Source organism: Cupressus sempervirens, chromosome 7, assembly GCF_028749045.1.
Source record: "Cupressus sempervirens isolate cs-2001-9-10 chromosome 7, ASM2874904v1, whole genome shotgun sequence".
Taxonomy (NCBI): Eukaryota; Viridiplantae; Streptophyta; class Pinopsida; order Cupressales; family Cupressaceae; genus Cupressus; species Cupressus sempervirens.
The window spans coordinates 757,162,154-757,190,147 of NC_143124.1; the positions used below are offsets into that span (position 1 = coordinate 757,162,154).

General features: G+C 35.8%; 1 protein-coding gene across 8 annotated transcripts in view; it reads left to right on the top strand.

The window, feature by feature from the left end:
• The window catches only part of LOC149549490 (protein MID1-COMPLEMENTING ACTIVITY 1-like), a 54,546-nt gene that overhangs the window by 12,751 nt on the left and 13,801 nt on the right, over positions 1-27,994 (top strand). For 6 of the 8 annotated variants that reach the window (XM_089792862.1, XM_089792859.1, XM_089792864.1 and 3 more), the window contains 2 exons: positions 5,154-5,557; positions 26,199-26,308. In XM_089792862.1, the coding sequence (XP_089648988.1) occupies positions 5,154-5,557; positions 26,199-26,308 (514 nt within the window). Of the gene's footprint in view, positions 1-5,153; positions 5,558-26,198; positions 26,331-27,994 lie in introns of all 8 variants that reach the window. The other 2 variants (XR_016354093.1, XM_089792865.1) reach the window with 1 other exon arrangement.

Below are 27,994 nucleotides of genomic sequence, written 5' to 3' on the forward strand. Positions count from 1 at the left end.
TTAAAAAAATAAATTAAAAGTGCTTCTAATATTTTTTAAGCTATTAAATAAAATAATAAAATGATTTAAGGGATTAAATCATTTAAATTGTCATTGGTTTTAATTTTTGCATTCAAAAACATTAAAATAAGGGCCAAAATACATAAAATAATGTAATATTATATATTACATTTTATTTTATAAGGAGACTCCGAGGAGACTTCACTTTTTGGATTCAGAGACCCTAGGAGACTTTTCTCCAACCTTTTTTGAGGTCTTTGGAGACGCAAAAAGTCTTTGGATGCGTCTTCGTCTCCGAGATGCGTCTTCGTCTCCGAGATGTGTCTCCTAGGGGGGGAGATGAGTCTCCCCATAAGACTATATATATCTAAGTATCATATTTAAGGTTCTAAATTTCACAAAAGATGATCGCTCAATTTAGGTGAATTTCTTTAGTACACATGCATAAACCATGACAGTAATGCAAACATTGGACCAAGCTTAATTTTGCTAACATAACAACCAATAAAGATAGCCATCCATCAAAGAACTCAAATTTATCCAATGTCATAATATAACATAAGCAATATCTATAAATCACTTCCCAGCAAAAGTACACATGGCCTATATGTCACACAATTATGACTCAAATAATGATACAAGGTACAATCTCAAGTCAAAAGAAAATTATTACACGATTACAAAGTTGTATATGGATTCCAAACATGGACGAAACAAATCACAGTGTAATAATGATCCAAAATTGCAAATATAAACTAACTCAGAATTACAAATTTCTCAAATATAACATGTAATGGAACTACAAAGTCAAGAATTTTTGGATGAACTTCATGATACTATGCCATAATTCAATGTGCAATCCCTAATGTGGTCAACACCACTCAACTACGTGGGACCTAATGGCCACTCTTCTACCATTAGGTCCCTCTTTTGCCCACCCCTTTGCTTGCCCTTGTGAACTAAGAGACTGTTACCAGGGTGCAAATCATACACATGCTAATCTCTCACACATTGGCTACAATTAAGAGAACATTACACAAAGGTTTCTCTTTCACAAGGTAGAATACAGTTCTTAACAAGCAAGGAATATGTAGCTAGTTTAGGTTTCTCATTGACAAGGTCAACTACCTTTAATTTTTCATAAAAAAACACAATTTTAATATTCCAAACACCCCTTCTTGATCTAATTTCAAGGGCATCGACCTTTTCCTGATACATCAATTTTACAAGATTTTTTCAAAGTTTAGGAACAAATCTTCACTTTTCCCAAAAAATAGAAAAGCTTTCAATCATGAAGCTTCTAACTATACTCCTTTGTTCCAAATCTACCTAGCATTTTAAATATGCATTCATTTGATTTCCAACAGATTGGGTACCAAATTGCATTTGCCAAAATTTAAGAACTATGGCTAATATCTACCCAAAACAAAGAAATTTCTTTCTAATCTTACATTCAAGCAAACATATAGCCCAAGCAAACCAACAACAATTACTATGCATCAATAACTTTGGAAGGAAAGTTGGCAAATCTTTAAACAGAAAACAAGCCAAGCAATTTTTGCACAAATCCAACTTTTTAGCTTCAACAAATCCTTTTCCAACCTTTTAAGAGAGCAATATTGCAATGCTTTCCTATTTTTCTCTCACTTGATTTCTTACAGATATCCTAGATGCATAATGTACGGATAGAATGGAAAGAAGATTCATGATAAGATGAAGCCTAAAACAAAATGCTTTTTTCCTTTTCCTATTTAGAACTAGATATTTTGAGAGGAGATGTTTTACTACTTAAGATGGTGTATTTCACAAAATTACTTTAATTTGCCGAATATCATTGTTTTTGCCTTTTTAAATATTCTAAAAGCAAATACATTCTAAAAAGGCTATGTAATTATTTGCATGTATTAAAAAAAATGCTGAAATGAAGTTAAATTCACCTTAAGAGAAACCACATTTACAAGTTTGAACAGGGGATGCAAATTATGATAGTTTTGACTATTGGTTTTGTTAACTTTAACATCACATATTGTATTATTTTACATGCGGTTGAATGGCATCAGGGAATATCAAGATCTCACACCAATTTATTAGGAGGCTAGGGAATATTTTGGGAGATGTAGTAGTAAACTGTGGGCAGAAGGTTGGCCAAGATTGTCTATACTTGTTCCTTTCTCTCTGTGGAAATATAGCGAATATTGATGCAGGAGCATCCAGTGGTGTAAGGGCAATCCTGTATCACCCAAAAATATGCTTAGAGATAGTTTCTATTTAATGTGTTTTTATTTCTGGATACCCATTTGGGTCAAATAAAGGTTCCAACTCTCACAGTTCCACTATTAGTTTTCTGGGTTAGAGTTTTAAAGCACCTTGGGATATGTGTAAATGCAGAAAATGGGTTATTTTGTAATAGAGCCAAAATTATGATGAGTTAGAGGGTGTAATTTGGAGGGATGCTTATACTTGTAATTTAAAGCGCTCCAGAAAAAGAATCAGGTCAAAAGACTTTATGGTTAGAAAGTTATTGCAGTTTTAAGTTTCCTGGAGACCTCCTAAGAGTGCTTCAAGGTCAGATTTGGGGCACTAAATAGCCTCATACGGGCCAAAAAATGGGGGACGAGCGAAGCTGGTCCATAGGGTTGTAGAGTGCTCCGAGAGCTTTCTGGAAATGGAAACGGTTTGTCAATCGGAGTCCCGGTTCAAAAGTTATGCCTCCCAAAAGTTGGACTACTGTTTTTGGATTCTTCTAATTTTACACCGACTTCTAACGTGACTTCTGGAACCTTCTGTTTTGGCAGTGGGTGCCAACTGGTGTATTCTAGAATGTATTCCTAACTCTAAAAGAATTGGGGTCTATTTAAGAACATTTTTGGCATTGTAAAGGCAGTTCTTAGTGTAGTTAGAGAGAAGGTACTGTGTGGAGGATTTCTTTCTCCAGAATCATACTATTGTAAGCCCATAGGGCATTTTTCATTGATAATAATATTTCCCTTTTCCTGTGTGTTCATTTTGGTCTTTGGTTGTGTCTCCACCAAATATGAAAAGATTGCATCAAAGCAGAAGGGCATGGTCTTGATAAAAAATGTATAATTTATAGTCAAAAAGAGGAAAGACGTATGTATATAAAAAATTGGCTCTATATGCACCATTGGTGCCCTTTCATCTTTCATCTTTGAATTAAAGAGATAAAAATGTTAAAAGAAGAAAGATTGTGTTGGATAAATGAGCAAAACCACGAGCTTTTAATCCCATTTTCTAGCAATGGGAATGGCGGAGCTGAAGGAAAATGTGAACTTTGGGTCAAAAAGAGGAAATTCTTGTGTATGTAAATAACTTTCTTTATACAAACCCAATGTTGCACTTTCATGTTTGAACTAGAGTGATGAGAATGATTTCATGTTTGAACTAGAGTGATGAGAATGATAAAAGATGAAAGAATGTGCTGGAAAAATGAGCCAAGCCATTACTTTTTATTACCACTTCCTAGCAGGGGGAATATGGTTGGAGCTCAAGAGTGGAGATTACAAAGGAGATGCTTAAATTTGACTTTTTAAAATCTTGTTGCGTTTATATATTCAGAGTTTCGTCATTTTGCACCAAGAGTTGGCATCATGACTGCAAATTTTTTGGTCCAATGTCTACGGTTGGTTAACTCTAGGTTTGCCTTAAAGGATAAATCTTTTTTGAGGGTGAAAAGTAAGCAGTTATCTTTGAATCATATATTTAAACAAGTTATTAGTGTCTGGTAACTCTCAATATGGCATAAGGAAAGAGTTACTTTATTTGGTTAATGTTTAGTGATTTCTGTAAACAGAGAATGCTCACTACTATCTTTGTTGATAAATTCATTGACATATTTTGAGTTCTCACATATGGCTGTGGTGTGTGTGTGTGTGTGTGTATGTATGTATGTATTAATCGCTACTATCTTTATTGATAAATCTATTGACATATTTTGGGCTCCCACATATGGCTGCACTGTGTGTGTATGTATTAAGTATTTTTTTATCTACAATGGCTTCATTTAACTGTCTTCGCATATATGTCTGCCAGTATTTATCTCACATTTATTCTTTAGTTGTGTTTCATGACTCAGTATGCTGTTATGAGACCACTTACATTGCGCCAAATCAATTTTGTCTTCTTGCTTTTTTGCCAGATTTTATTTTAGCACACTGGCAGTTCTTTGGGATCGCTTCCTAAAAATTGTTTTTATTGTGTTTGTCTCTGTTACAATCTCACCATCTGCAAATATGTCTAATATCAGTTACAGCTTCTGTATTCAGATTTTGCTAAAAATAGTCAAAGCGCATTTTGATGTGGAAGTCAATAATATAATGTTTCTTATGACCCGTGTTCCTGTAATATTGATAGCTTGCTCAGTGATTCCATACTGTAGTGTTTTAAGAACCAATATTATAAGCAGTTCTGTGATTGATCACAATGTGATTATGTGAGAAAAGTTTGCAACATGTTAGTATTTCGCAAAATGCGTGGTATGGCCACTTATTTACAATTTTGATCACTTTTCAATGTTTTCATCTGTACATGCATTTTGTTTAATCAAATTGGATTTGTGTTTTGATTTTCCATAGTTGCATGGGTACTCATACCCATATCACTAGGACATGTGCCGGGTACTGACACACGTACCAAAGTGCCAGGTACTCAGTGGAGAGCATCATGGTGAAGGACCTTGATTAAGATTTCTGATTTCTGTTTTATTTGTTTGTTTGTGTATCAGCTTTCTGTTTATCAAGCTTATTTCAATATGTAGTTGCTAATCAGTTTGAAACTTTGATACAACAATTGTCTGACATTTGAATTTGTGTACTTAATCTTGAAAGTTAATTTTTGACATTAAACTTTATCACTGTTCTTGTTTTGAAAACTCAATGTCATATTTTTAGATTTTCTAAATCATATGAAAGTATATATATAAAAAATTGATGTACCTGAAGTACTTCCATCTCCTATTTTGAAAAAATACCTGTACCCATGGTCAAAGGACCCAAGTACCCCCATCTCTGTGCAACCTTGGCATTTTCAGATAAGTGGATATAAAGTTGAAAAATCTGAAAAAAAATCTTAATCCATTTACAGAGCAATAGTAATAAACTTAATCCCGTGCTGACCAGTAAACTTTCTGTTGACAGGAACGATTGCAAGCTATTGAGAAGGACCAGCGGGAATACACCCTTGATGAAGAGGAGGAGGAAGTTCATCAAGCAATCCTGAATCCAGAATCTTCAATAATGAACCCCTCAATGTTGCAGAAATCACTCTCCCATAGGTATCCTGACTTGGGATTTGAGGAGGCTCTTAAGAGAGAGAGTGAGAAACTGCAAGTTGAATTACGAAGATCCCGATGCTTGAACAGTGATCAATGTGATGTGATTCAACATCTCATTGAGGTTACTGAGTCTGTGGTAAATATTCCTTCCGACAAGAAACATTTTCGTCATTCAAGTTGTGAGGAAGATAATCATCCTTGTGCGGATTGCTGTGAACAACAACCCTGCCCAATGGATGGAAGTTATCTTCAGAAGCAAGATGGAAGGTTGGTATCCCATCAAGAGTTGTTAATAGAGATAAGTTTAGCCTTCTTGGTTTGTGTTAAATATTTTATAAAGTAAATTAATTGTTAATGCTTCATATTTTTAATATGTTTAGAACTTCAGAGACATTTTATATCACTGAAGATAAGAGATAATGAGCCTTCCTATGGTGTACTGTTATATCAATTGGCATTTTGAGCTTCACTGACAATATCATTGTTGCACCATGATTAACAACAATATATTCATAACTGCATCCTTTATCTAAGCTTGATATTGCATTTTCTGTAAGATTTGATTAAAAGCAATTAGGTGGATTAATTAGTGGGACTCTTACTTTGGCAAGTGCTTGGAAACCTTGGGCTTGTCCATGTTAATACTGATTTAAAGACACTTCTTAAGAATGGAAAATGCTTGGAAAGCCAAGGGCTGGTGCACGTTAATGTTGGTTTAAAAACATACTTGTGTAACAATAATTTCAAGGGCATCTAGAGAGGTGTGAATGCAGGCAGGGATGTCATTTCTCATTATATGGTATACAAGGGGATGTGTTGTGTCATCAAGCAAAGCTTTTAGATATATTAAAATTTAATAAAATAAATATTAATAAACAAAAATTAAAAAACTTGAAGTGAACTTTGAATCAGGAAAAACCATAATATAATGGCCAGTAGACATTAAAAAACTAGTTGATTCGACAGATTTCAAACAAAATCAAATAAAAAAATCCTTGGGCACCACAAGGTTTCTGGAGTCATAACTCTTAAGGACTAATCCATAGCTTTAGAGGTTGTATGTCTATGACTGTTCAAAAAAGATATCTAATATCTGGTTCTCCACTTAGTTGTATGGGACAGTTCTACACAAACTGTACTGTTGACAATGCATGCTAAGCTGTTTTGTTGATAATGCATGGAAATCTTAAGGGCATTGACAAGGCATGAATAACATTGAAGTTGAAGGCATTGACCAGATGTGAAGTATGAACAATCTTGAAGGTGTTGACAATGAATGAATGATCTTGAAGCATTTTAGGAGAAGCTGATAATTATGAAGAGTTCCCTTATCCTGTTGGTTAAGTTGTTTATAAAATCTCAATTGCAAATCAGTTAACACAGGCTACCAATGTGGAGTACTGCCTTTCACACCTTGTCAATTAATAATAATAAATAATTCTATACATGAACTTGTAAACCCCTATAATCATTGACTTCTTAGAGGTACTTCTGCATCTTGGATGATAAAATTCTCTTTTGCAACATACGCCGCATTTTGTGCCTTGTCAATTGATAATAATTCTACACACGAACTTGTAAACTTGTTTTATCATTTCATCTTCTTAGAGGCATTTTTGTGGTCTTAAATAATAAGATTCTTGTTTGCAACCAGTGTTACCCTAGCGCGGGGATGTAGTGGTGCGGGGAGACGTCAGAACGAGTTTCGGGTGCCCGAAAAAAAAGGGCTTCAATTTGGGGGCGGCGAGGGGATGGCAGTGGGGGGGGAGTCGGGGGAAGGGGGTTGCATAGTATATATATATATATATGTGACTGAAAATGCTAATTATGAAATGATACTTCAATATATTATATAACATTAACATACCAAATATAGTTGAATACAATGAATAGAGAAAATTGAAATGCGATTCACAAAACTTCATAACCATTACCAATGACCATTTAACAAATTGACTTAGTTCAAGATGCAAGATTCAAAATTCATTGTTCAAATATGATTCTATGAAATATCATATATCATAAAGATGCTCATGATGACAATGAGCCGAATAGCATTAAATAGTGAAATAATAGTAATGTATCATAGCCATATCAAAGTAAGTACAATCAACAAAATGATAAAATGTCAATAATGAGAATGGAATCATCTCAAGTGCTCTCTAATCATCTCCTATACCGAAGTCCTCATCACTGGAACTACTAGACTCTTCGTGGTTAAGATCTTGATCCTCTAAAGGAACACCAACTAGCCCTACATTGGATTCTGCTACATCGTCATCCTCATCAATCTGAGTTGGATCCTCTGGCTCCACATCCCATTGTGCTGTAGGGCTCTCCTTGTACTCGTGTGTCTTGCGATCTTTGAGCCGCAAGTAACCATGTACAACAACCAACTTCTCTGCTCTCTTAGAGGTAATTTTGTTCCTCTTAACAGAGTGAATGAAGCTATAGGTGGACTAGTTCCTCTCTGTAGCTGAGGAGCTAGATACTTGAGATAACAAAGTTGAAAGTTACAACTTATAAGTTACAAACAAATGTTCATACCATTTGTAACAAATGATAAATGGTAAATCAATGGTTATTGAATCATAAATTGAAATCAGTAAAGTAAAACTATTAAGGTTAAGATTATAAAGGGCTGGAATTGGTAATTAGTATTACAAACCTGAGAAAGCAGTTAGATGGCTAGTGAGGTGATCTTTGACTTCTGTGACCCATGACATTTCCACCACAAAATGGGATTTTTTTGTGCCATGGTTTTGAGATCCACCTTTGCAATATTTGAGTATCCTACAAGTTACAAGTTTTAAAGTTTACAACATAATATTAAAATAACTTAAATAAAGTTATAAGTAAAGTAACAATTAATTATTAAAAGAATCTATAATTATAAAGAGTTTAGAGCACTAAATCAAGATTTAAGGATTACCTGAAAGACTAGCAAATTTGGACCACTCGGTGCGAATCTCACTAGCAGTCTCAATATCATACATCCTGGCAATGCATCAAAAGAACCCATTCTTCACCTCATCATCCCAAAGTGGTGTGACTCTACCAAGCCTAGGTATGTAACACTTCGGGTTCAATGCATAGGCAGCCATGTGCAAAGGAGTGTTCAATTTCTCTCACTTGCGGTTTATGATAGACTCAATGTGCTCCGTATAGAATGCTAGAGTCGAGTCTCTCATGCACAACAACCCTCATCTGCCCAAGCATGGAATCAATGCACTCATAAACTCTTCCAAGGCTAGGTGAATCTACATCTCCATATCTGATCACCTGAAACACTGGAGTAATGATGGAGATTGTGTATTTTGCATCACTGCAAAATTGATCACTCTTCACTGTCTCCTTTACCCTCTTCCCTTGCTCTATTCTGGACTCAGGCCATCGATTCCATTCTTATGTCATAACCATGAGTTGCAGTGGCTCTTGCAACTCAATCATTCTCTCAAGAGAATATAATATGATGCGTACCTGGTCTCAACTGGTTTCAGGAATTGCTTCTTTGCGAAGCTCCTGAAAAGTGCATGTGATGTATGGTGATTGCAGATAAACATCTGCACCTCTCTCCCATCATTAACCACCTTTCTAATCCACTCTATTTTCCCCATGTCTTTGAGTGCATTGTTCATGGCATGCACACAACATGGAGTCCACCAAATATGCCTATAGGCTGCCTCAACAAGCCTCCCCGTAGCTTTGCACACATGTGCTGCATCTATCACAACTTGGACCACATTTTGTGGCCCAACCTCCTCAATGGCTTCCCTAAGCACAAGAAACTGAAAATCAACATCTTTACGATGCCCTCAACAATCAATTGCCTTCAAAAAGTATGGGCCTTTGGTGCATGTAACCATAATGTTGATGAGTGGAAAATGACTAATGTTTGTCCACCCATCCATGATAATGCTGCAGCCTAGATCCATCCAACATGCTTTCATCTGCTCCATCAAGATCCCAACCTTGTCATAGGCTCTATCTAGCACTGTGGTCCTCAATTTGTGGTCACCTGGTGGCACATATGATGGCTCTCCCTCGTTCACTGCCATGGACATCATCCTCTCAAAATAGGGAGATTGAGCCACATGTGTAGAGATGCCATTGAAAAAGAAGAAATCACCAACAAAATCATCAAGAACGAAACATTAAAAAATTTAAGTTGAAACTTGAAAGTAAAACTAAATACTAAATTTTAAAATTATAACTTGATTTTTAAAACCAAAAAAAGTTGTGAAATAAAAATAACCTACCTTGAATTTGAGGAGACAATTGCCAAATCAAATCTTCTTGCTTCTCTTGATCTTGCAATCCCTTGCAAAAATCACACACTAAGCTCTCACAAACTCCTCCAAACTCTTTTTCTTACTTAGCTCCTTGTTGCTCCAAAACAATGAAATGAAATGGTGAAATGAAAATGAGGTCTATTGGTTTTATTAAACCTTCAAATAGACCACATGGGACCCACACCCAATTAGGGTTAGCATGGATAAAAAACAAATTTAAAATCACACACTAAGCTCTCACAAACTCCTCCAAACTCTTTTTCTTACTTAGCTCCTTGTTGCTCCAAAACAATGAAATGAAATGGTGAAATGAAAATGAGGTCTATTGGTTTTATTAAACCTTCAAATAGACCACATGGGACCCACACCCAATTAGGGTTAGCATGGATAAAAAATTAGGGTTAGCATGGATAAAAAACAAATTTAAAAAAAAAATGCAAAAAAACCTTTTGTTTTTAACATTTTCGGCCATCTAGCTCGTTGCACCCCGTGACACCCTACAAGCACCCTTGCACCCAAGCACTTGCCACGCATCCAAGCACTGTGTCCCACTCGGGTGCTTGATTGGTGCGACCAAGGTGTGGCGGCAAAATTTTTGCCGGCGGGGGTACTCAAGTGCATGACGCACTCGCACCGGGTGCGATAAATTGTACCCATAACCAAGCTATATTTTTGCTCTTAGTGCTCTCTTGTGGAAGGCATCTTTTGGCTTTGTAAGTGAAATTGGGAGCTTGAGTCCATTGGTGACTCTTAACACTGTTATGCTTTTCAATTACTATGTACAACTTTTCAACAAGAAGAAATTTAATTTTTATGTCACGTAGATACTCCCAATAGTTGCATTTGCACATCTTCAAACATGTACAATCATCTTTTAGATTATTAATATTTTTAAGAATATCAAAGGTGAATGATTTGGAACCCAAGAGAAACCCAACTCACAACACTCTAAATTGTTGGAATCAAAGGAATGAAGAATGGAAAAGACAAATAAGAAGTATCAAAAACTATATTAATTTGTGCCTTTTGCACATGTTACACTCTCAATGGAGATGTATGGTTGTCTATCTTCCACTAGCTATATCTATGCTATTGTGTTAAATATGGAAGATTTTAAAGCTCACAAGAATAAGACATAGAATAGATAAATATAAATACAGCTAAAAATTTATTATGTGTGCATCCTATACATTTTATAATCTCAAGGAGAACTTGTCGAACTTCCACCGTGTTTTATTTTCCATGTGTGGCTTTTTATCTCCAAATGGTTAGGTTGAGCTTCAAAAGCAAAAAGGCAACAACACTATCAGCAACCAAGTACTATGTTGGGAGTTAATTGGTGATTTGTTCTAGGCATACACATGACAAAGCCAATGATAAACAATGCAAAGGTTTGGTGCATACTTGGATGTCGTGTCCTATATTGGCAAATTGCCCTACATGACTGATAAACATTTGTAGTACCACTGAAGATTAATGATCTCAAAAGTAATGTAGATATATGAAGATCATTTGAAAAAACCATGGGCAATAAAATATGAGTTGATATTACCACTGGCCATGAGAATAGACATGTAAAAATGCTTGGAGTAGAATTTTGGGTGTCCATCAAAAATTATTGTAGGCTTTGCTTATGTAATATTTATTGACTTGGTGGGCAACACCTCATTGGAAATTTGTGAGATGGCGTAACCACCTTCTGTGGGTCGGGTTAGATCTGGCATTTGTATCGGGTATTAGTAGTTCAAGCTTTTGGTAGAATGGTAAATGGTTCCAACAATTGGTTCAATTGGTGTTGAAGGCTCAATCGGTGTTAAGGGGGAGATATTTTACTTGGTGGTTAGCACCTCAATGGAGATTTGTGAAATTTGGTGTTTGTATTGAGCATTGATAGTTGAAGCTTTAGGTGCGACGAAAAATGATTCAAACAATATTACGCATGAATTTATGTTAACTACTCTGTGCAAAATTTGGGCAATAGAAAACAAAAATACAAACATATTTCCCAATCCAAATATAAAGAAGTATTTATTGGGCTATGAAGTGAAAGTGTTCCCGTGTATTTTTCTTATACAGTTATGCAAGTGCCCTTTTATGTACTTTTTCTTTCAAGTTTATTTTCTTAAGCTTCTGAACTCTCTTAAGGCACATATGGGCTCTCCTTCAAGCTCCACTTCTACTTTATCTTCTCCAATAATTAGAATGTTCAAAGGAAGTTGCTTTGATACCAATTGATAAGCACACAATTATATTGAGAAGGGGTGTTGGGGGTTGGTTGAATCAACATAAGACAAGCTTCCGCAAAAATTAACAACCATAAGAATACCAATCACACAAGATTTATCAATTGTGCAACACAAGAACACAAGATTAATATGGAAAGTCTTTTGAGAGAGAACTACAGCAAAATATTGCTTATAATATATTCTCTTTACAAGCTTTGTAGGCACCAGCCCACAACAGATATTAAACCCCTCTTCAATGATTTATTGGCATCAACCCATTGAAGACATTTATCCCCACTTGTAGAGACCAACCCAATGGAGACACCAACCCCCACAATTGAAAATATGTCTTCTTCAATGGATGACAACCTTTTGCTATGCCTTCATGAAATCTGAGTATGCTTATCCTCTCTCCTATGAATATCATGCAATCTCTTTCAACTCTGTACATTATATCTCTACTGGTATACACTCGCATTCATAAATTTGCTTGTATCACATTCTACTTGCGAAACTCAGAAATCTGATCTTGATTTCTCTTAAGTCTCCTCACAATCTTCTCATAAGTCTGCTCATAAAATCTTCATAAATCTGCTCATGAGCTCTCATAAATCTGTTCATATAATTGTCCATTAATCTGCTCGTAAACTCTCATTAAGTCTCTTCACAATTGAGCCCTAACTCAAAAGGAGATACCAATCTCTTCTCGTAAGCACCAACCTCCAAATAAGTATGGTCCCCTTCAGAATATGTCTTCTTCAATGGATGATAACTATTTGTATGCCTTCATGAAATCTGATTATACTTGGCCTCTCTCCCACAAGTTGGATGGAATCTCATTTAAGATTGCATATAGCTCTTTCAAATCTACATGTTATATGTTTGTTGATATATACTATGTTACCTTGAATTTCCAAGATGTGGCGATGGGGGGACCCATTTCCAAGCCCCTAATTTTTCATGCCATTCTTGGGCACAGCTAGGGGACTAGCAAACGAGATGACTATATGAGAAATTGGTGATAATTAAAATATATATAGGCAAACTTCAAATATGCATATGATAGCATTGATATTTGATGAAGTATACATATATACATTAGAGAACCTTAATGTAATATGTTTGGTATTAAATAGTATTAAGAGTTCGCATGAGTGTTAGTCAAACAATTTAATAGAACTCATCTTCACTTCCAGCTGCATTGATCATTCTCACTTCTCATCAATGGTAGAGTTTGTAATGTCCCCTTCTCCGCACTAGGCCTTCTGGCGCCTTGTTGGTCTTTCCATTCGGATAGGCTAATGACATTTATTTTGAGGATGCCAACTAGTCACAGGATTCTATTTGGTTTCGTTGGGGAGATATTTAAGTTGTGGAGCTTCCTATAGTTAAGTCACTTGAATTTATAAAGTGAATTTATAAAGCTACTTTATGACTTAAAGTCATTTTATAACAAAAGTAACTTAAGTGACTACAAGACGAAATTGGCTTTTATCCCACATTGCCTACTTGTTTGTATTTCCCCTCATATCGAGGTTATGAAAGCAAGGAGCTACATTGGGATTCACACCATGAAATATATCTATATCTTGAAGACAGTTTCTGTTGGTTAAATGTGACTAGCTATCTTAAGGACAAAATCCCTTGAGTTAGTGGAGGAGCTGGACGTAGCCCCAACAACTCATCGAAGGCTCATTCATCTCCAAACGTAGCACATTGCAGATGTGTTTTAGCAAGTTGTGGACGACATTCAAGTAAGTCATTTATAATTAGATAGTGATTTTGTGATTAAAGGTGACAGCATAGGCACTCGAACTGGGTTCAGTTGGTGGCCAACCTATTATTAGTAGAGTAGTTGTTAGTACTGAAGATTACAAACAAATATGTATCTTCTAACGTATGCGTGGGAGGAAACAACACTTGGAAACCCTCACCGGAGGAAGGTGGCAGTGAAGAGGCCGACAGGCATGTTGGAGAAGCCATGGGTGGTCTGTAGATAACGTTAAGGAGTTTGACAGGCCCGTGTAATTATATAGCATACTGCGGGGTATAGGGGATGATGATATAGGTCACTGGAAGTTTGGAGTAGTAGGAGACTCAACTTCAACTAGGTTATGATGCGAGTGAAGGAATAGACCATTCATGACAACCAAACCCGACTGCACTTTCCACCCTCGAAGGAGAAATCGATAATCTCAGTCCCAGGCTGTTAGGAGTACGAGTTGCCCGAATAGAATCATGAGAAGAGGGAGGCCAATGTCGGCAGCACCAGGTGCACCATTGTTTGAGCCATTCCTTGTTATGTAAACTTTGAACCTATAATATCATAACTGCATTGGTCATTACTGTTTGTGTTGCTTAATAACCATTGTGTAATCCAACTCGGTAGACTGATTATTGAGGTTGATGCGCTTTAGCGTAACAAAATCTTTGAATCTCTTTGTGTAAATTTCTTAAAGCATTACTATATTTGCCGTATTGTGGGAAGTCAAAGGTAAAGGCACATTTGTAGGTCACCGCTTCTATTAGATATTTCAATCAGGACAACATTTCTTACTATTGAATGAGTTCAGTGCATTATATTGGTATCTGAGCTTTCATACCCGAGTTGCACGCAAATTGTTCATCAAAATTCCACTAGCTAAATTCTAATTTCTTTGTCAAATCAAGAGGGGAATCTTACAAGTTTGTATCTAGTTGCAGTTTATGGACTGCCTTTGGGCTTAGAAGGGATAAACTTTTTGGACACCCTATTGTGAATGACCCCTATGCCCTTATCATGGCTTGTAGAATGTATCAAGGATCCTCAACCAAGGGAAATAGGATGGAGGTGGCAAGGTTGGGGAAAATGGTGATAGCACACTGTATGAGGTACACCACCTCATATGTATGGCAAGGGCCACATTAGGCCAAGGGAGATGATATGTTTTCTCTTGGGCCTAGGGCAAAGGGTCTCTCAGGATCCTCATCCAATCAACCATTCCAAAATTCCTACGGTTGAGATACCCTATATCCAATTCCATCAATTGATTTAAATTGGTGTAACATGGGGACTCATCCCTCCCGCTCCACCAAACCCCCATGCCACGGACTTGGGGTTCCCAACTCCCCAGCACTGCCTTTGCACCACCAACTCCCCACCAAAGTTTCTGCAAGAAAAAGTTGCAGCTGCAGCACTTGTGATAGAAAGGGTGTTTAATGGCTACCGTAAAGGTCACTGCTACACACACACACACTCTCTCTACATATTGGTATTTATTAATGTATGTACATGATTTTGTTCTGGTTTTAATATCATGCTACTCATTGTAATCATCTTTATGATATTTTTGATATTCATGTTGTAACTTTTCTATTTTCAAGTATTTGATATCATAATTTATTATTCCTTATCCTATTATACATCATTTCATAATTAGCATTTCAAGTACTATATGTATAGTATGTTACGACACCCCACCACTGTTGTCTCCCCACCATCCCCAAATTGAAGCCCTTTTCTTCCTATCCCAATGTCCCCCAGTGCCTATGTTACACTAATTTAAATATGTACTTCTAATATATGTTATTCCTAGCTCAGAAACGTCTATTAAGTGTATAAATGATTCCTAAGTGCAACACATGCCAGTACATTATCAAGCAAGCTTTCTCTCGTCTATATATTTTCCAACAATGTTAGAAGTAGCACAGAGGAATACAAAATATTACAGTGTTTCCTGGGGACTAGAGACCTATCTCCGATGTCTGGGATAACTGGAGACAGGGGGCAGGGGCAGAACATACACCACTCTCCTCTGCCATCCTCCTTTTTAATGAACTTAGGAGGTCCCCATATTTTCCATGCAACTGGGGTCTCGTGGGATTGCCCTCGTATGTTTTTCTAAAATTGGGCACACCTTGTGTCATCAAGATGTTATAGGGTCCACACAATACCTCCATCTGTTAAACAGGAAAAAATGTTTTAGAAGGCCTTCTATGAGTATTTTGTAGCTGAGATCAAGCCTTCTGAGGGGGAATAGAGGTCCACACAATACCTCCACCTGTTAAACAGGAAAAAATGTTTTAGAAGGCTTTCTTTGAGTATTTTGTAGCTGAGATCAAGCCTTCTGAGGGGGAATAGAGAGCAGAGAGCAAATGGGCACCTCTATGCCTGCATCTTTGAAACAGAAAAAATAATATTTTGGAAGGCTTTGATGAGCTTGTTGTGGCTGAGTTAAGGTCTTCTCAGGTGGAGTAGAAAGAAGAGTGAAGAATCTAGGCTGTTCTCTGTATTTAGCTAAGCAACTTGATAGTCACACCTGCTGCGATTTGTCACACGGCATTCTAATCTTTTTTATTAATTAGAAAAAATCTCAGTTGAGTCAAAACACTCATAAACAAAATGAAGAACTCCAACTCTTTGGCATCCATCTTGCTTAAGAGTTGTTGAAAGGAAATCAAACTTGTAATCTCATCTTATTGATAGCGCTGACAACTTTAGTTTAACAGTTAAGAGCCATTTTGTTGATGGAGGTGAAGTTAACATTAAACTGCTAGAGCACAGAAGGCTGTCCACAAGATGGGGATCTGCTTTCTGTACAAACATTGAAGTCTACAGGACTAGATATATTTGCACCAAGTGTAATTTAAGGGGTGTCATACTTGAATATGTTTATAGATACATGAGCCCAAAAACAAGGTCTTTGTTTTCAATATTATCAGTCAAACATGGATCTTGGGATAATGAAAAAGAAAATAGAAGAATAAGATGGGTTGCCCTCCTGCTAATTAAGAAATGAAGACTTTGGAGAATCAATTACTCAGCCCTCATTCCATCAAGTTGAGTGGTGCTTCCATCTGTTAAAAAATACGAGGCACTGTACCCAGAATTTAGGCATGGTAGAGAGATTCAAGTAAAGTCTTCAATATTATTTGTATTGTTTTTAAATGTTTCTCCAATATCTCAATTATTGCATTTCCAAATATATAACAGTATTTTATTATTTTGTTAATATCTACTATACCAAATTGGTCAATGTGTCTGGAGAACAGACAGATAATAGATAAGTAATTGATATCATGTCCGTGGGTGGGCAAATCTACTGAATAGGACTGACAAAGCACAAGCATGTGTAATGATATCAAAAGGGTCTGCATAAGGTATATCTAAGTAACCTTAACAAGGGAAAAACGGGATATAGGGAAAACCAAAAAGCCAAAAAGGAAAAGAGAGCTTAGAGAGAAGGTGGGAAAAAGGTGCAAAAGTCAAGAGTGAAAGAAAAGGAAACTAAATCTACAACATTTCAGTATATCAATATCCAGATTCCACGTTACCATGAGAGGTAACAATAATGGAGGCATAATGTTGAGCATCAAAAGAGAAATAACTGTGGTTATACATGGAGTAAAGAGTCTAACATGGATATACTTGCACTGAAAGGCCAGTTATTAGATGGTCAATGGCTGAATGTGTAAAGAGTTAGCCTATCTAACTATTATTTGGTAAATGGTGGCATATATAGGGTATCTATTGATGTAGATGGATCATAAATTACTCTATTGAATATCAAATGTGAGTAGAATAATAGGTTTGGACCTGATTGTGAAAGTAATCTTGGAGTTATTCCTTTTTAAAGGAATATTTTAATGCATTAATAAAACTTAACATATGTCTATTTCTGAGTATATTGAAGCCCACAATATTTCTCTTGTATGTTGATGTAAATTAATGTCCTGCAATAGGTTAGTATATTTTATACTTGCAGGTGGCCACTTGAACAGACCATTGAGAAATCTGAACACAAAATTATCTTTCAGGAGAACTCATACAACCCCAAATAGATTTAACCAAACAGACACTGTAAACAATAAAAGATGGGAGAACACAATGAATATTCTCTTGTATGTTAACCTCGTTCAGTTGAAGAAGAAACCCTGCAATTGGTAGTAGAACAAGAGCACCAAAATATGTGGGCAGGGGAGAAGCCATTTAGCCATTAGAATTTGAATAGGAGATTGGGTAGGTAGAGGAGTCCCCCTTCCCAACCACTTTTTACGTTTTTTTACCTCCTTTACAATAAGAATGCATGGTCACAATTCATAATATTTTCGCATCTGTATATAGTAGATACTAGAAACACCCATTTGAGCTTATATATACAAGAAACAAATGCAATTCTCACAATGTTGTGAGTCCTGAACTAGTGCAATATATGTTGTCATTTTGGAATTTAGAATTGATCTGGGCAGCTTGAAGTCCTAAATTGTGAAAAAGATTACATTTTTAATGAAACAAGAAAGAGAAATTTGAAACTCTTTTAATAGTGCCATGAGATGCAACAAACAAGCATAAGATCCAATGACTTTGGTTTTGGTTAAAGATGAAAAAGAGCTCAGATTTCATTGTAGAAGGTTAGTTGCGGAAAGTTTGAATCATACCGGTGGTGGGAGAGGGAGAAGCGCCCTTGCTTGACCTCGTCTAGTAATACTTGTGTAGTGGAAACATTATTATTCAAAAGTAGAACATTGTAGCCTTGATAGTGTTGGTGTGCCCCAGAGCTCTCCTACTGTGAATCAACTTTACAATCCGGAGAATCGAATTGATGGAATTCAAAGTACAAGGTATAGAATGTGATATTGCAAATTGATGGTTGGAATGTGAATTATTGGGTCCCAGTGATGCGGGTGGATGGTGGCATCGCTGCTCAACTCTAAAAATTTATATGCAAGCTGTAAATAATTAAGGTAAGGCGAAGGAAGTTGTCATTAATTCATCAATGAAGATGTGTGATTAGAATAGAAGGTCACAATAGAAGGGGCTCATCTTGCCAAAATTGCCAAAAGTCCATGCCATTTGCTAAAACCAAAGCTAGAAAATCTTCCACCCTCTCCTTGAACTTAGGGGAGATGAAATGCAGCAATAAACAACTACCATGTGCCACAACTTAATTTTAAGTTAGGTCAATTGCGAGTATAGCTGAGATGATTAATGCTATTATTGGAAGAGATTAGTTCATTGATGGCCAATCATGGTTCATCCTTGTCTTTGACAAACGAGATTGGGAAATCCCTATCTTATCTTGGGATCTGTGACATCTACTTGACTTGGTTCTTCTAGCTGATGTTCTTTCCCTACGCAATGATTATTTGGGCCTTGGGAGAGGAGATTGAGAAAGGAGCACTCCTTGCCAAAATACTTAGGAGTGTAGGTTCGTTGGAGAGAGATGATTGACAAGGAGCATTGTATAATCAATCAATGCATGCCGCTTGGTTGGTAAATTGGTATCACTTAGCTGCTTAATTGATAGTAGCTGCTCGTAATTACTGCTCACAAATGCTTACCTCTTACCATCTGCTAAAGGTGGGTGTGTGGTTGTGGTTGAGTTCGTGGGATGGATGTTCCTCTCATAAAGTCACTAATCCAAACCCTTGGTTCTTATTCAAGCATAAGGGTATGAAGCTAACAAGGAGTTTGGATGAAGAGAGGTGCTCATAAGTCTTTATTTTTTGTAGATATTTGCCAAAAGGACTGTTTCATATGCAATGGTTTTCGTGATAATTATGGGATGTCCATTGTTGTGATTGGGATAAATGAAATGAATGGTCACTTGGAAAGTGAATTTGGACTTCTTGATGAATTGTTGGGTTTGATAGTTGACTTAACATGGAGATGAATTGGGCTCTCGATGATGATATGAGTGAATATAGGAAAAACCAAGAAAACCAATCAGGAGGACTTTTGATAAGATTTTGTTTATATTAGACATTGTAGTGTTTTTTATTGGTCATTTTAGTTAGTCTTTAGCTTATTAGTCAATTTCTATTTTCAGTCTTACTTTCCAGTTATTTCATTAAGAAAATTCGTATTTGTAAATTTACATAAGGAGACATCGTCTCCATTTGCAATCACTTGTTTATAAATAATGGAATATTGCAATGTGGTAGTAGAGTGGGTCAATGGGTTTCTATAAGACTTGGCAATTTTTTAATATATTTTTTTTGAACCTATGTTCTGGAATTTATTCCTGTTTTTCTTTAATTGTTTTTTATGAAAAATTGACTTTGCAAGTTCACTAGCGGATTCAAAGATTTTTTTCTGTAAATTAGGACTATTTGAGGGTTTTGATCATGCGATTTGGTGGTTGGAGCAAAAGTCTATAAATTTTGTAGGTTGCATTATTTGTATGTGTATTTTGTGAGTTGCATGTTGCTTGCATGTGCTGTTTTACCCATAGTCCCATGACTCTGTGCGAGTAGTCCGAGTCACCGAGCCGAGCAGACTTGACTGAGTTTTTATAACCCGACTCAAGTCATGAAATATGATGTAAAATTTCATATATGTAAGCTAAAACTTAAAGGTTTTTTTTTTGTTTTGTCGAGTTATAGGCTAGTCACGAGTCAAGTCAGCCTTTTCGAGTTTGAGCCGAGTCTAACTCTGTGAACTCTAGTTTTACCACATGAAGTTTGGTGTTTTTCCACATGAAGGTTTCTACGAGGAGTTTTATAATTTTTTACTGTAAAAAAATTATTTGGTTGGTTTATACTTTTGTCCCTTAAAAAATTGTTGATGGGTTTTCTAATTTTTGTTCTAAAAATATTAGTGCTCGGGTTTTTAATAAATTTTCCTCAAAAAAGCTCTTTCGGGTTTTCATAAATTTTCCCTAATTTTTTTTTTGGGAAGGTTTTATAATTTTGTCCATAAAAAACTATTTTGGGCTTTTTCAACTTTGTCCTAAAAAAATCGGTTTTGGGTTCTGTAATTTGTGAAATTTCTTCTTTGCATGGAGTTTGTGAATGTTCTTGTTTTTAGAGGTTTTACCTTAATTTTTAATTTTGGGTTTGACGATTTTTTCTTCAGAATTTGTGGCTTTTTGCAATTTTTTCTAGGGTATCATGCTCATCTGCAAAAGTTTGGAGGGTTTGCCAAATTTTCATCAAAATCCTGGTAGTTCTCAGTATATGTCTTTGGCTATAAGGAGGGACAACTTTGTTATCCAACATCAGGTCGGATGCTTAGTGATGATTTTTGGTCAGAAGTTTTGCAAATTTTGGGATGATTAGTGGCAAACTTGTCTTAGTGGCAGGCTCTTGTCTCTTGTTGCAGAGCATTCTAAAGAAGAGGGCAGCCTCTCTTTGTTATTTTTGGATGAATTTTGGCTCTTAATATTCTGTAGATCCATGGAGGGTCTCCATAGCAACAAAATGTTTTGAAGAATTGATGACCACAAGACATGGACAGTCTTGTGCAGGGTAGTGTTGTGAAGTTTTCACACCATCGTCCCAAAATTTTTGGGGACCCCCATTTTTCTAATCGCCTTGGCAAATTTTTGGATTGTCCAACAATTTTGAGTTTTGAAAATTTTGAGCCTTGGACACCTTCAGGGCCAGTGGGGAGAAGGTTAGATTTATTTTCACCTAGTTTCAACTTGATTTTCTAGAGCCACCAATTTCATCCTTGAGCCGAACAAATTTTAAAGAGCAACACTTGGTAGGATAAAATTGTAAATTTTGTACTTAGACATTTTTCTTTTGAAAATTTGGATATAATTGTGTAAATTTGGATAATTTTCAAAAATGAAAATTTTGTTAAATTTGGTTTTGTGGAATGGTGAAATAAAATTGCAAAAATCGATTTTTGGCTTTAGAAGAAATTTTATTTTATTTTTGTCAAAAAATAAATAAATAAATAAATAAATTTATTGTCATAGCAAAATCGATTTGGGTAAGAAATTGCAAAAAATTGATTTTAATAGATTAAAATTGTCTTGAAAACTTTTTGCCTTTAATGAAATTGGTAATTTAATATTGAAAAATGGCTTTTGGTTAGCCAAAATCCTATTTTAATGACGTATTAATTACTAAATCCTCATTAAATGGAAATATTTAACATCTTTAAGGCACCATTTAATTTCTTTTTGCAATTTAGAACTAATTGGCAATTTTAAAAGTTAATTTTCATCATGGCAAAATTAATTTTGGTTAAGTATTTAATTGTGGGCCATAATTTTGCATTAAATATTTGTTTTTCTTTCTCCCAGGGTCCAAGAAGAAAGTTGGGTTTAAGAGGAGGCCTCTCTCCCATTTCTTCCTCCCTCTCTCCCATTTCTTCCTCCCTTCTCACTTCTCCTTCTCAAGGCGTTGGTGATTTTGCAAGAGCAGATCTGCACTTTTCTTGCTTGGCGAAATTTGTGGGAGCCGAAATTTGTGGGAGCCAAATTTTGTGGGAGCCAACATTTGTGGGAGATAAAATTCTGATTTTTGCAAGTGGCTGCGATTTTTGCCCTAGGTTGGGAAATTTTATTTGGAGGTGAATTGCATGACAAATTTCTAATTTGCAAAGGGATTTGAACTTCTTGAAAGTCATATCCTAGGTTCCGAAAAGTCGCTGTAAGTTTACTGGTTAAGGTGAATTTTCATCATCTAGAGTTGCAAGGAGTGATTAAGCTGACATCCATCTTTCGTTCTAGTCTAAGGATTGCTGCGCTTGGTTCTTCTTGCCTTTTGGTCCACCACTCTACCATCCCGTAATAGGGCGACGAGCATGGAGGATGATAGTGCAAGTAAGAATCCCAAGCGGGCGAACACTAAGAAAGACAAAGAGGATATGATGCCCAAAACTTCCTTCTTCTCGAAAATGAAGAGAATAATCGACACCAATATCTGTATAGTGGACATGATACAGATGAGGGACAGACTGAAGGAAGGACAATCTCCCTTGGCTATAGGTAGAGGTAATTTTAAATCATTTAGAGTTGCAAGGGGTCCTTAAGCTGACATCCATCTTTCGCTCTAGTCTAAGGATTGCTCCTCTTGGTTCTTCTTGCCTTCTGGTCCACCACTCTACCATTGCGTAATATGGCAACGAGCATGGAGGATGGTAGTGCAAGTAAGAATCCCAAGCGGGCAAACACTGAGAAAGACAAAGAGGATATGATGCCCAAAAATCCCTTCTTGAAAATGAGGCGAATAATCGATACCAATGGTGGTACAATAAAAGGATATACAAAAGGCAGTTGCACGTCACAGCCCAAGCATCAACACTTCCATTTCAACCATTTCAACCATGATGAGCAACGTTGAGGTGGCACTTGATTTTGAGGATATCAGAGAAGAGGATGTCAATGAAACAGATTTTGGATCGAGGTTGGATGAGTTGGGGAAGGTTGTTGTCAAGAAGAAGCATTTGGGCACCCTTTCCTCTCTCAGCACTTTTATTAGATTTGCAAATGAATATGAGAAGGATCATGAAAAGATGCTACAAGCAGCAAGCAGCGTGGTGAAGTCAACGGAACTCAGGGCGATGCACACACCTTGTCCTCCTATGGAAGAAGTTAACGAAAGGCTAGCTAAGTTCATTGCCTGAGCTAAGAAAATGAAAGAAAAGGGAAGAGTTATATTAGAAGATCATTTGATGTAAGCCCAAGGGGCAATTTCTCTTTCTTCTAGAATAGAACACGTGTCTATTTCTGATTAGCCACCATTTTGGTGCCTTCTCATTGGTTGCCACTTTTTGCACTTTTTTCATTGGTCCATTGATGAGGTGGCAACGTCTCATTGGCCGATGGGGTGGCAACCCTAATTAGGGTTTTGAGGATCCAATATGGATTGTTGATCTTGTTTTGATCTCCACCGTTCGTTGTATTTTTGGCCCCTATAAAAGGCCATTTGCTCTCATTTGTAAAGTGTTGGAGAAATTGTTGCGAAGATAATACCAAAATGCTCTCTTTTTCATTGTTGCGATTGGCATGTTGATCAAGAACATTGGGTGTTATTGCATGTTTTCTACTTCCACTTAGTTAGATTTCATTTCAAGTTGTTTAAGTTGTTCAAGTGAAAGTAAAGTAGGTGGATAGTTGTGTGGTAGCATTGGTAAATGTTTGATAGGGATCAATACTAGACCACTAGCATCCTAGTGGCTGGTTGGGGAGCTTTGTGTGGTAAGCTAGTTTATTATTCCTTTGAATCATTGCACCTATGGAAGTGAGGCCGCTGGTCAGCTCTCATTAGGTTCGATCCCTGTCCATTTGCTAACCTTCCATTCATAGGTAGGAGTAGAATAGTGAGTAGTTGGGTAGTCGAAGCTTAGAGAAGTAAGTTAAGTGATAGAACTCATCCATTCACCTTCCACAACCATCGCTTTCCCATCAACATCATCATTGGCAGACACATCCTCCATCACCACCATCATCAACATTATCCGCCTCCGCACATTTCACAAACTGAGTCACCATCACCTTCATTCCACCAAAGTCCAAGTCATCCTTGAATGAATAGCATAAGGCCGCCTACGTGATTACCAGCGAATCACATCGATAAAACTGAGTGAGTATCCAACGGTGTAAGGAACATTGGAGCTATTGCTTATGTCTTCATGAGCAATAACTTTTCAAGAGAGGAATTGTATGTTTGATACTCCGTATCGAATATCCAATTGCTAATATGTTATGTAAGTGATACAAACTCGCATCAACAGGTAGTTAGACAATGACCGTTAAAGGAGGTTATTAAAATATTATAGTGTTTCTTTAATGGTCATCTTAGTTAGTCATTATTTTATTAATTAGTTTCTATTGTTGGTACAATTGTTTTTTATAATAACTTTAACTTTGTATATCTATATAAGGAGACAACATCTCTATTTGTAATTACTTGTTTATGAATAGTGAGATTTTGCAACAGTTTAGAGATAAGTGGTAGTTCGAGATTCAGTGAAGGTCAATATTTAATTATTAAAGAGAACATATACACTTGTCAACATGTGAATTTGATTGATTTAGAATTTTATCATTTTGAAATCTTTTGCTTTCTGCTATTACCAGTTCCTCATCTTATTATTGCTTGGTAGATAATACCAAGGATGACAATAGTGACTATGTCTTACACTCAATGTTAGCAAAATATTAAAATATGTCATATTTGCATTGGTGTAACAGTTATTGTCATTCTGGTGTTATTATCACAACACAATGTATTTATTTAAGATTTGAGAGAAATAACATCATCTTTTAAATTTGACAGATAATATAGAGTTATACATGCAACACAAACTTCTCCAAAAGATTGTAATCTAAGATCGACATGAACCAAACAACCTAGTACACATGAGAACACAATAATTAAAGTTGATTCCTAGCCCTATGGACGAAGGAAATATTCCTTTGTTTCGTCTTCCAACACTAATGCAATAACTCCACAATTTTTCATCATCTATTATATCCAATTACATAGGATTTATATCATAAATGAATTTTTCTGGTTTATGGTTTTCATTAAAACGTTAAATCAGTATTTGAAGCCCTCCCTTGGCTGTACTTTGAAGATCCAAGGCCTGCAAATCTACAGAAAAAGAAAGCCAAAAGTTTGCTTGGTGTCCTTTGATTTTATGATATATTATATTAATATATATGAAAACTTATGAACTTTGCAGCAAAAAAATATGTCAACTGGTTCAAACAGTTAATATACTCCACAGAATTTAAGAAAAAGGAGAAATTAAGTTAGCGATTAACATGTGACACAAACTTCTCCAAAAGATTGTGAGCTAAGATCGACATGAACCAAATAACCTAGTACACATGAGAACACAATAATTAAAGTTGATTCCTAGCCCTAAGGACAAAGGAAATATTCCTTTGTTTCGTCTTCCAACACTAATGCAATAACTCCACAACTTTTCATCATCTATTATGTCCAATTACATAGGATTTATATCATAAATGAATTTTTCTGGTTTACAGTTTTCATTAAAACGTTAAACCAGTATTTGAAGCCCTTCCTTGGCTGTACTTTGAAGATCCAAGGCCTGCAAATGTACAGAAAAAGAAAGCCAAAAGTTTGCTTGGTGTCCTTTGATTTTATGATATATTATATTAATATATATGAAAACTTATGAACTTTGCAGCAAAAAAATATGTCAGCTGGTTCAAACAGTTAATATACTCCACAGAATTTAAGAAAATGGAGAAATTAAGTTAGTGATTAACCAACTCAATTCCCAGGCAGTAAATTTTGACCAGCTTTCTTGCCCCCAAGGATTCATTTGACTCAATATACCATGGCTTATTAATATTTATTTCTTGAAACAACACATATATAAGTCCAGTATATTCAAAATTTGCTCGATTATTTTTTGCCCATGTCTTGCATTCTTTGACTTCTAAATGTTGCGTTTTTGGTTTTCTATGTGATACAAAATGAAAATATCCTCTTTTACCTGGGACAGTTTTATTGAATATGTCGGAACAAAAATTTTACAAGTATGTCTGTTGCATGTTTGCTAAATTTTTAGCAAGCATGAATGTAGCAGGATTTTGGAACATGTTTTATTTTTTATTTTTTTCATCAAATGTATTAATGTTTTCGAAACGAAGGATAGGGCCAAACCTGATGAACTATGCAGTGTTTCTGATGCAGACAGGATTCGTTAGTTTCCTCAGGACGTGATTTGATATCAGAAAGAGGTTCCCATCGCTATGGACAATGGCAGGCCGATCTCTTTGGTTGTTGTATGGAGCCTTCTTTATGTAAGCTCTTACTTCGTTGCATGTATGATCCCCTTGTCTCATTGGATTTTATTTTAATTAGCTGTTTGTTTCCATCCATCCTATCAAGTCAACTATTCATTTACAGTTTTCAGCTCAGAACATGGAGCTTTCTTGAAAATTAGTGTTGTAACTATTTCAAGTTTATTTTAATTGTCATAATTTGAATTGTGTTATGCATGGTGCCGTATGTTGTCCATGTATTTGATTTAATGAATCTGCGTGTTTTTAAAAATATAATGCACCATGGAAGTGTACCTTTCTTGAAAATGACAAGGAAATAAGTGACTGGGTATTCATGATGCAATAAATGAAATTAGTTAGTAAAAATTAAACAGCTTTTAGTCATAAAGACCCTTGTCACATCTGTCATACAAGTGGCTTTAACATACGTATAGAAGTAAAAACATAAATTTACTTAGATGAGGGATTTCGTAGCTTTTCCCCTTTGATATTTAAAGGTTATTCAAATTAGACAATGATGCAATTTTATCCTATATTTACTGCTTAACTGGTTGCTTATGTAGTACACAGTAAAAGCCAATGGCAACATTGTCCAAGGATAAACAGCAGTCATATCTTTTGGAGACAGCACATTCTAGTTTTCAAATGATTCTATCACTTTGTCTGTGTCAGAAGTGTATGTTAAAATGAGAGGTTAGTCAGGAAAATTGAATAACAACCGAGTTGAGTTGAAAACAAAAGTATGACAGATTTCAAAATCCTTAATGACAATCTTATAGGATTTTGGTTAGCTTATTCTTGCTAAATTTTAGAAACTGTCAATATGTTGTAATGAATAAAGGGATTATTATGTCTTGCATGTTTACCTTCTATGGTATTTTATACACTCACAGCACTGTTATTGTAATTCCACTCCGTAAAAGATTTAAAAGTGGAATCAAGCAGTCAACACATGTTTGAACATTCAAACACGATAAATTATTTAACATTATATAATAAGTTTAGATGCACATAGTTAAAGGCCATTTAAATAGATGTTTGGTATGAAGCCCCTAAACTAGAAAACTGTCAATGGCACTAAATCAGAGTAAGAATTACAACTTGGTTATTGGTTATGGCGTTCAGGATATTTTCACAGCCAAAAACCTTATTGTTAGTGGTTGGAAAAAATGTGTGAAAATTTCAGTTAACCTTTTTTCCCAGACTTGTAGTCTATGGAATAAAATTCCCTGTCTGAACACTGTTATTGTGATGTCATGTAAGAAGATTTGCCTTATATAATTGAAATTAAGATCTTCAAAGGTTATTTCATCCAACTGGAATGAAGTGTTACTTTTAACTTTTTGACTAATTTAATTCAGAGAGACGGGATTCATATTAAAAGCAAGCCACTCAGGTCCTGGATAAATGATTGAAAGCTAATGTGCCCTTCAATTCTGAAGCAATGATCAAATGCAATATTACCAATTGAGATCAACATATATCCAAGAAATTATTACATTCAAATGAATCAGACAAATGGAACGATGATAAAAGAACTTCGTGTAGGAAAGATGAGAGAAACTGCACATTGTTCTCAAACATTTTACATGTTCTGAAGCTTGAAGCAGTTAAATAAGGTAGGTAATTTATATGGTTCAGATTTATTCAAGTTTCCAAATGCTTCATGGAAATTGGCTGCTTTTTCTGGATGGCCACTCTTGG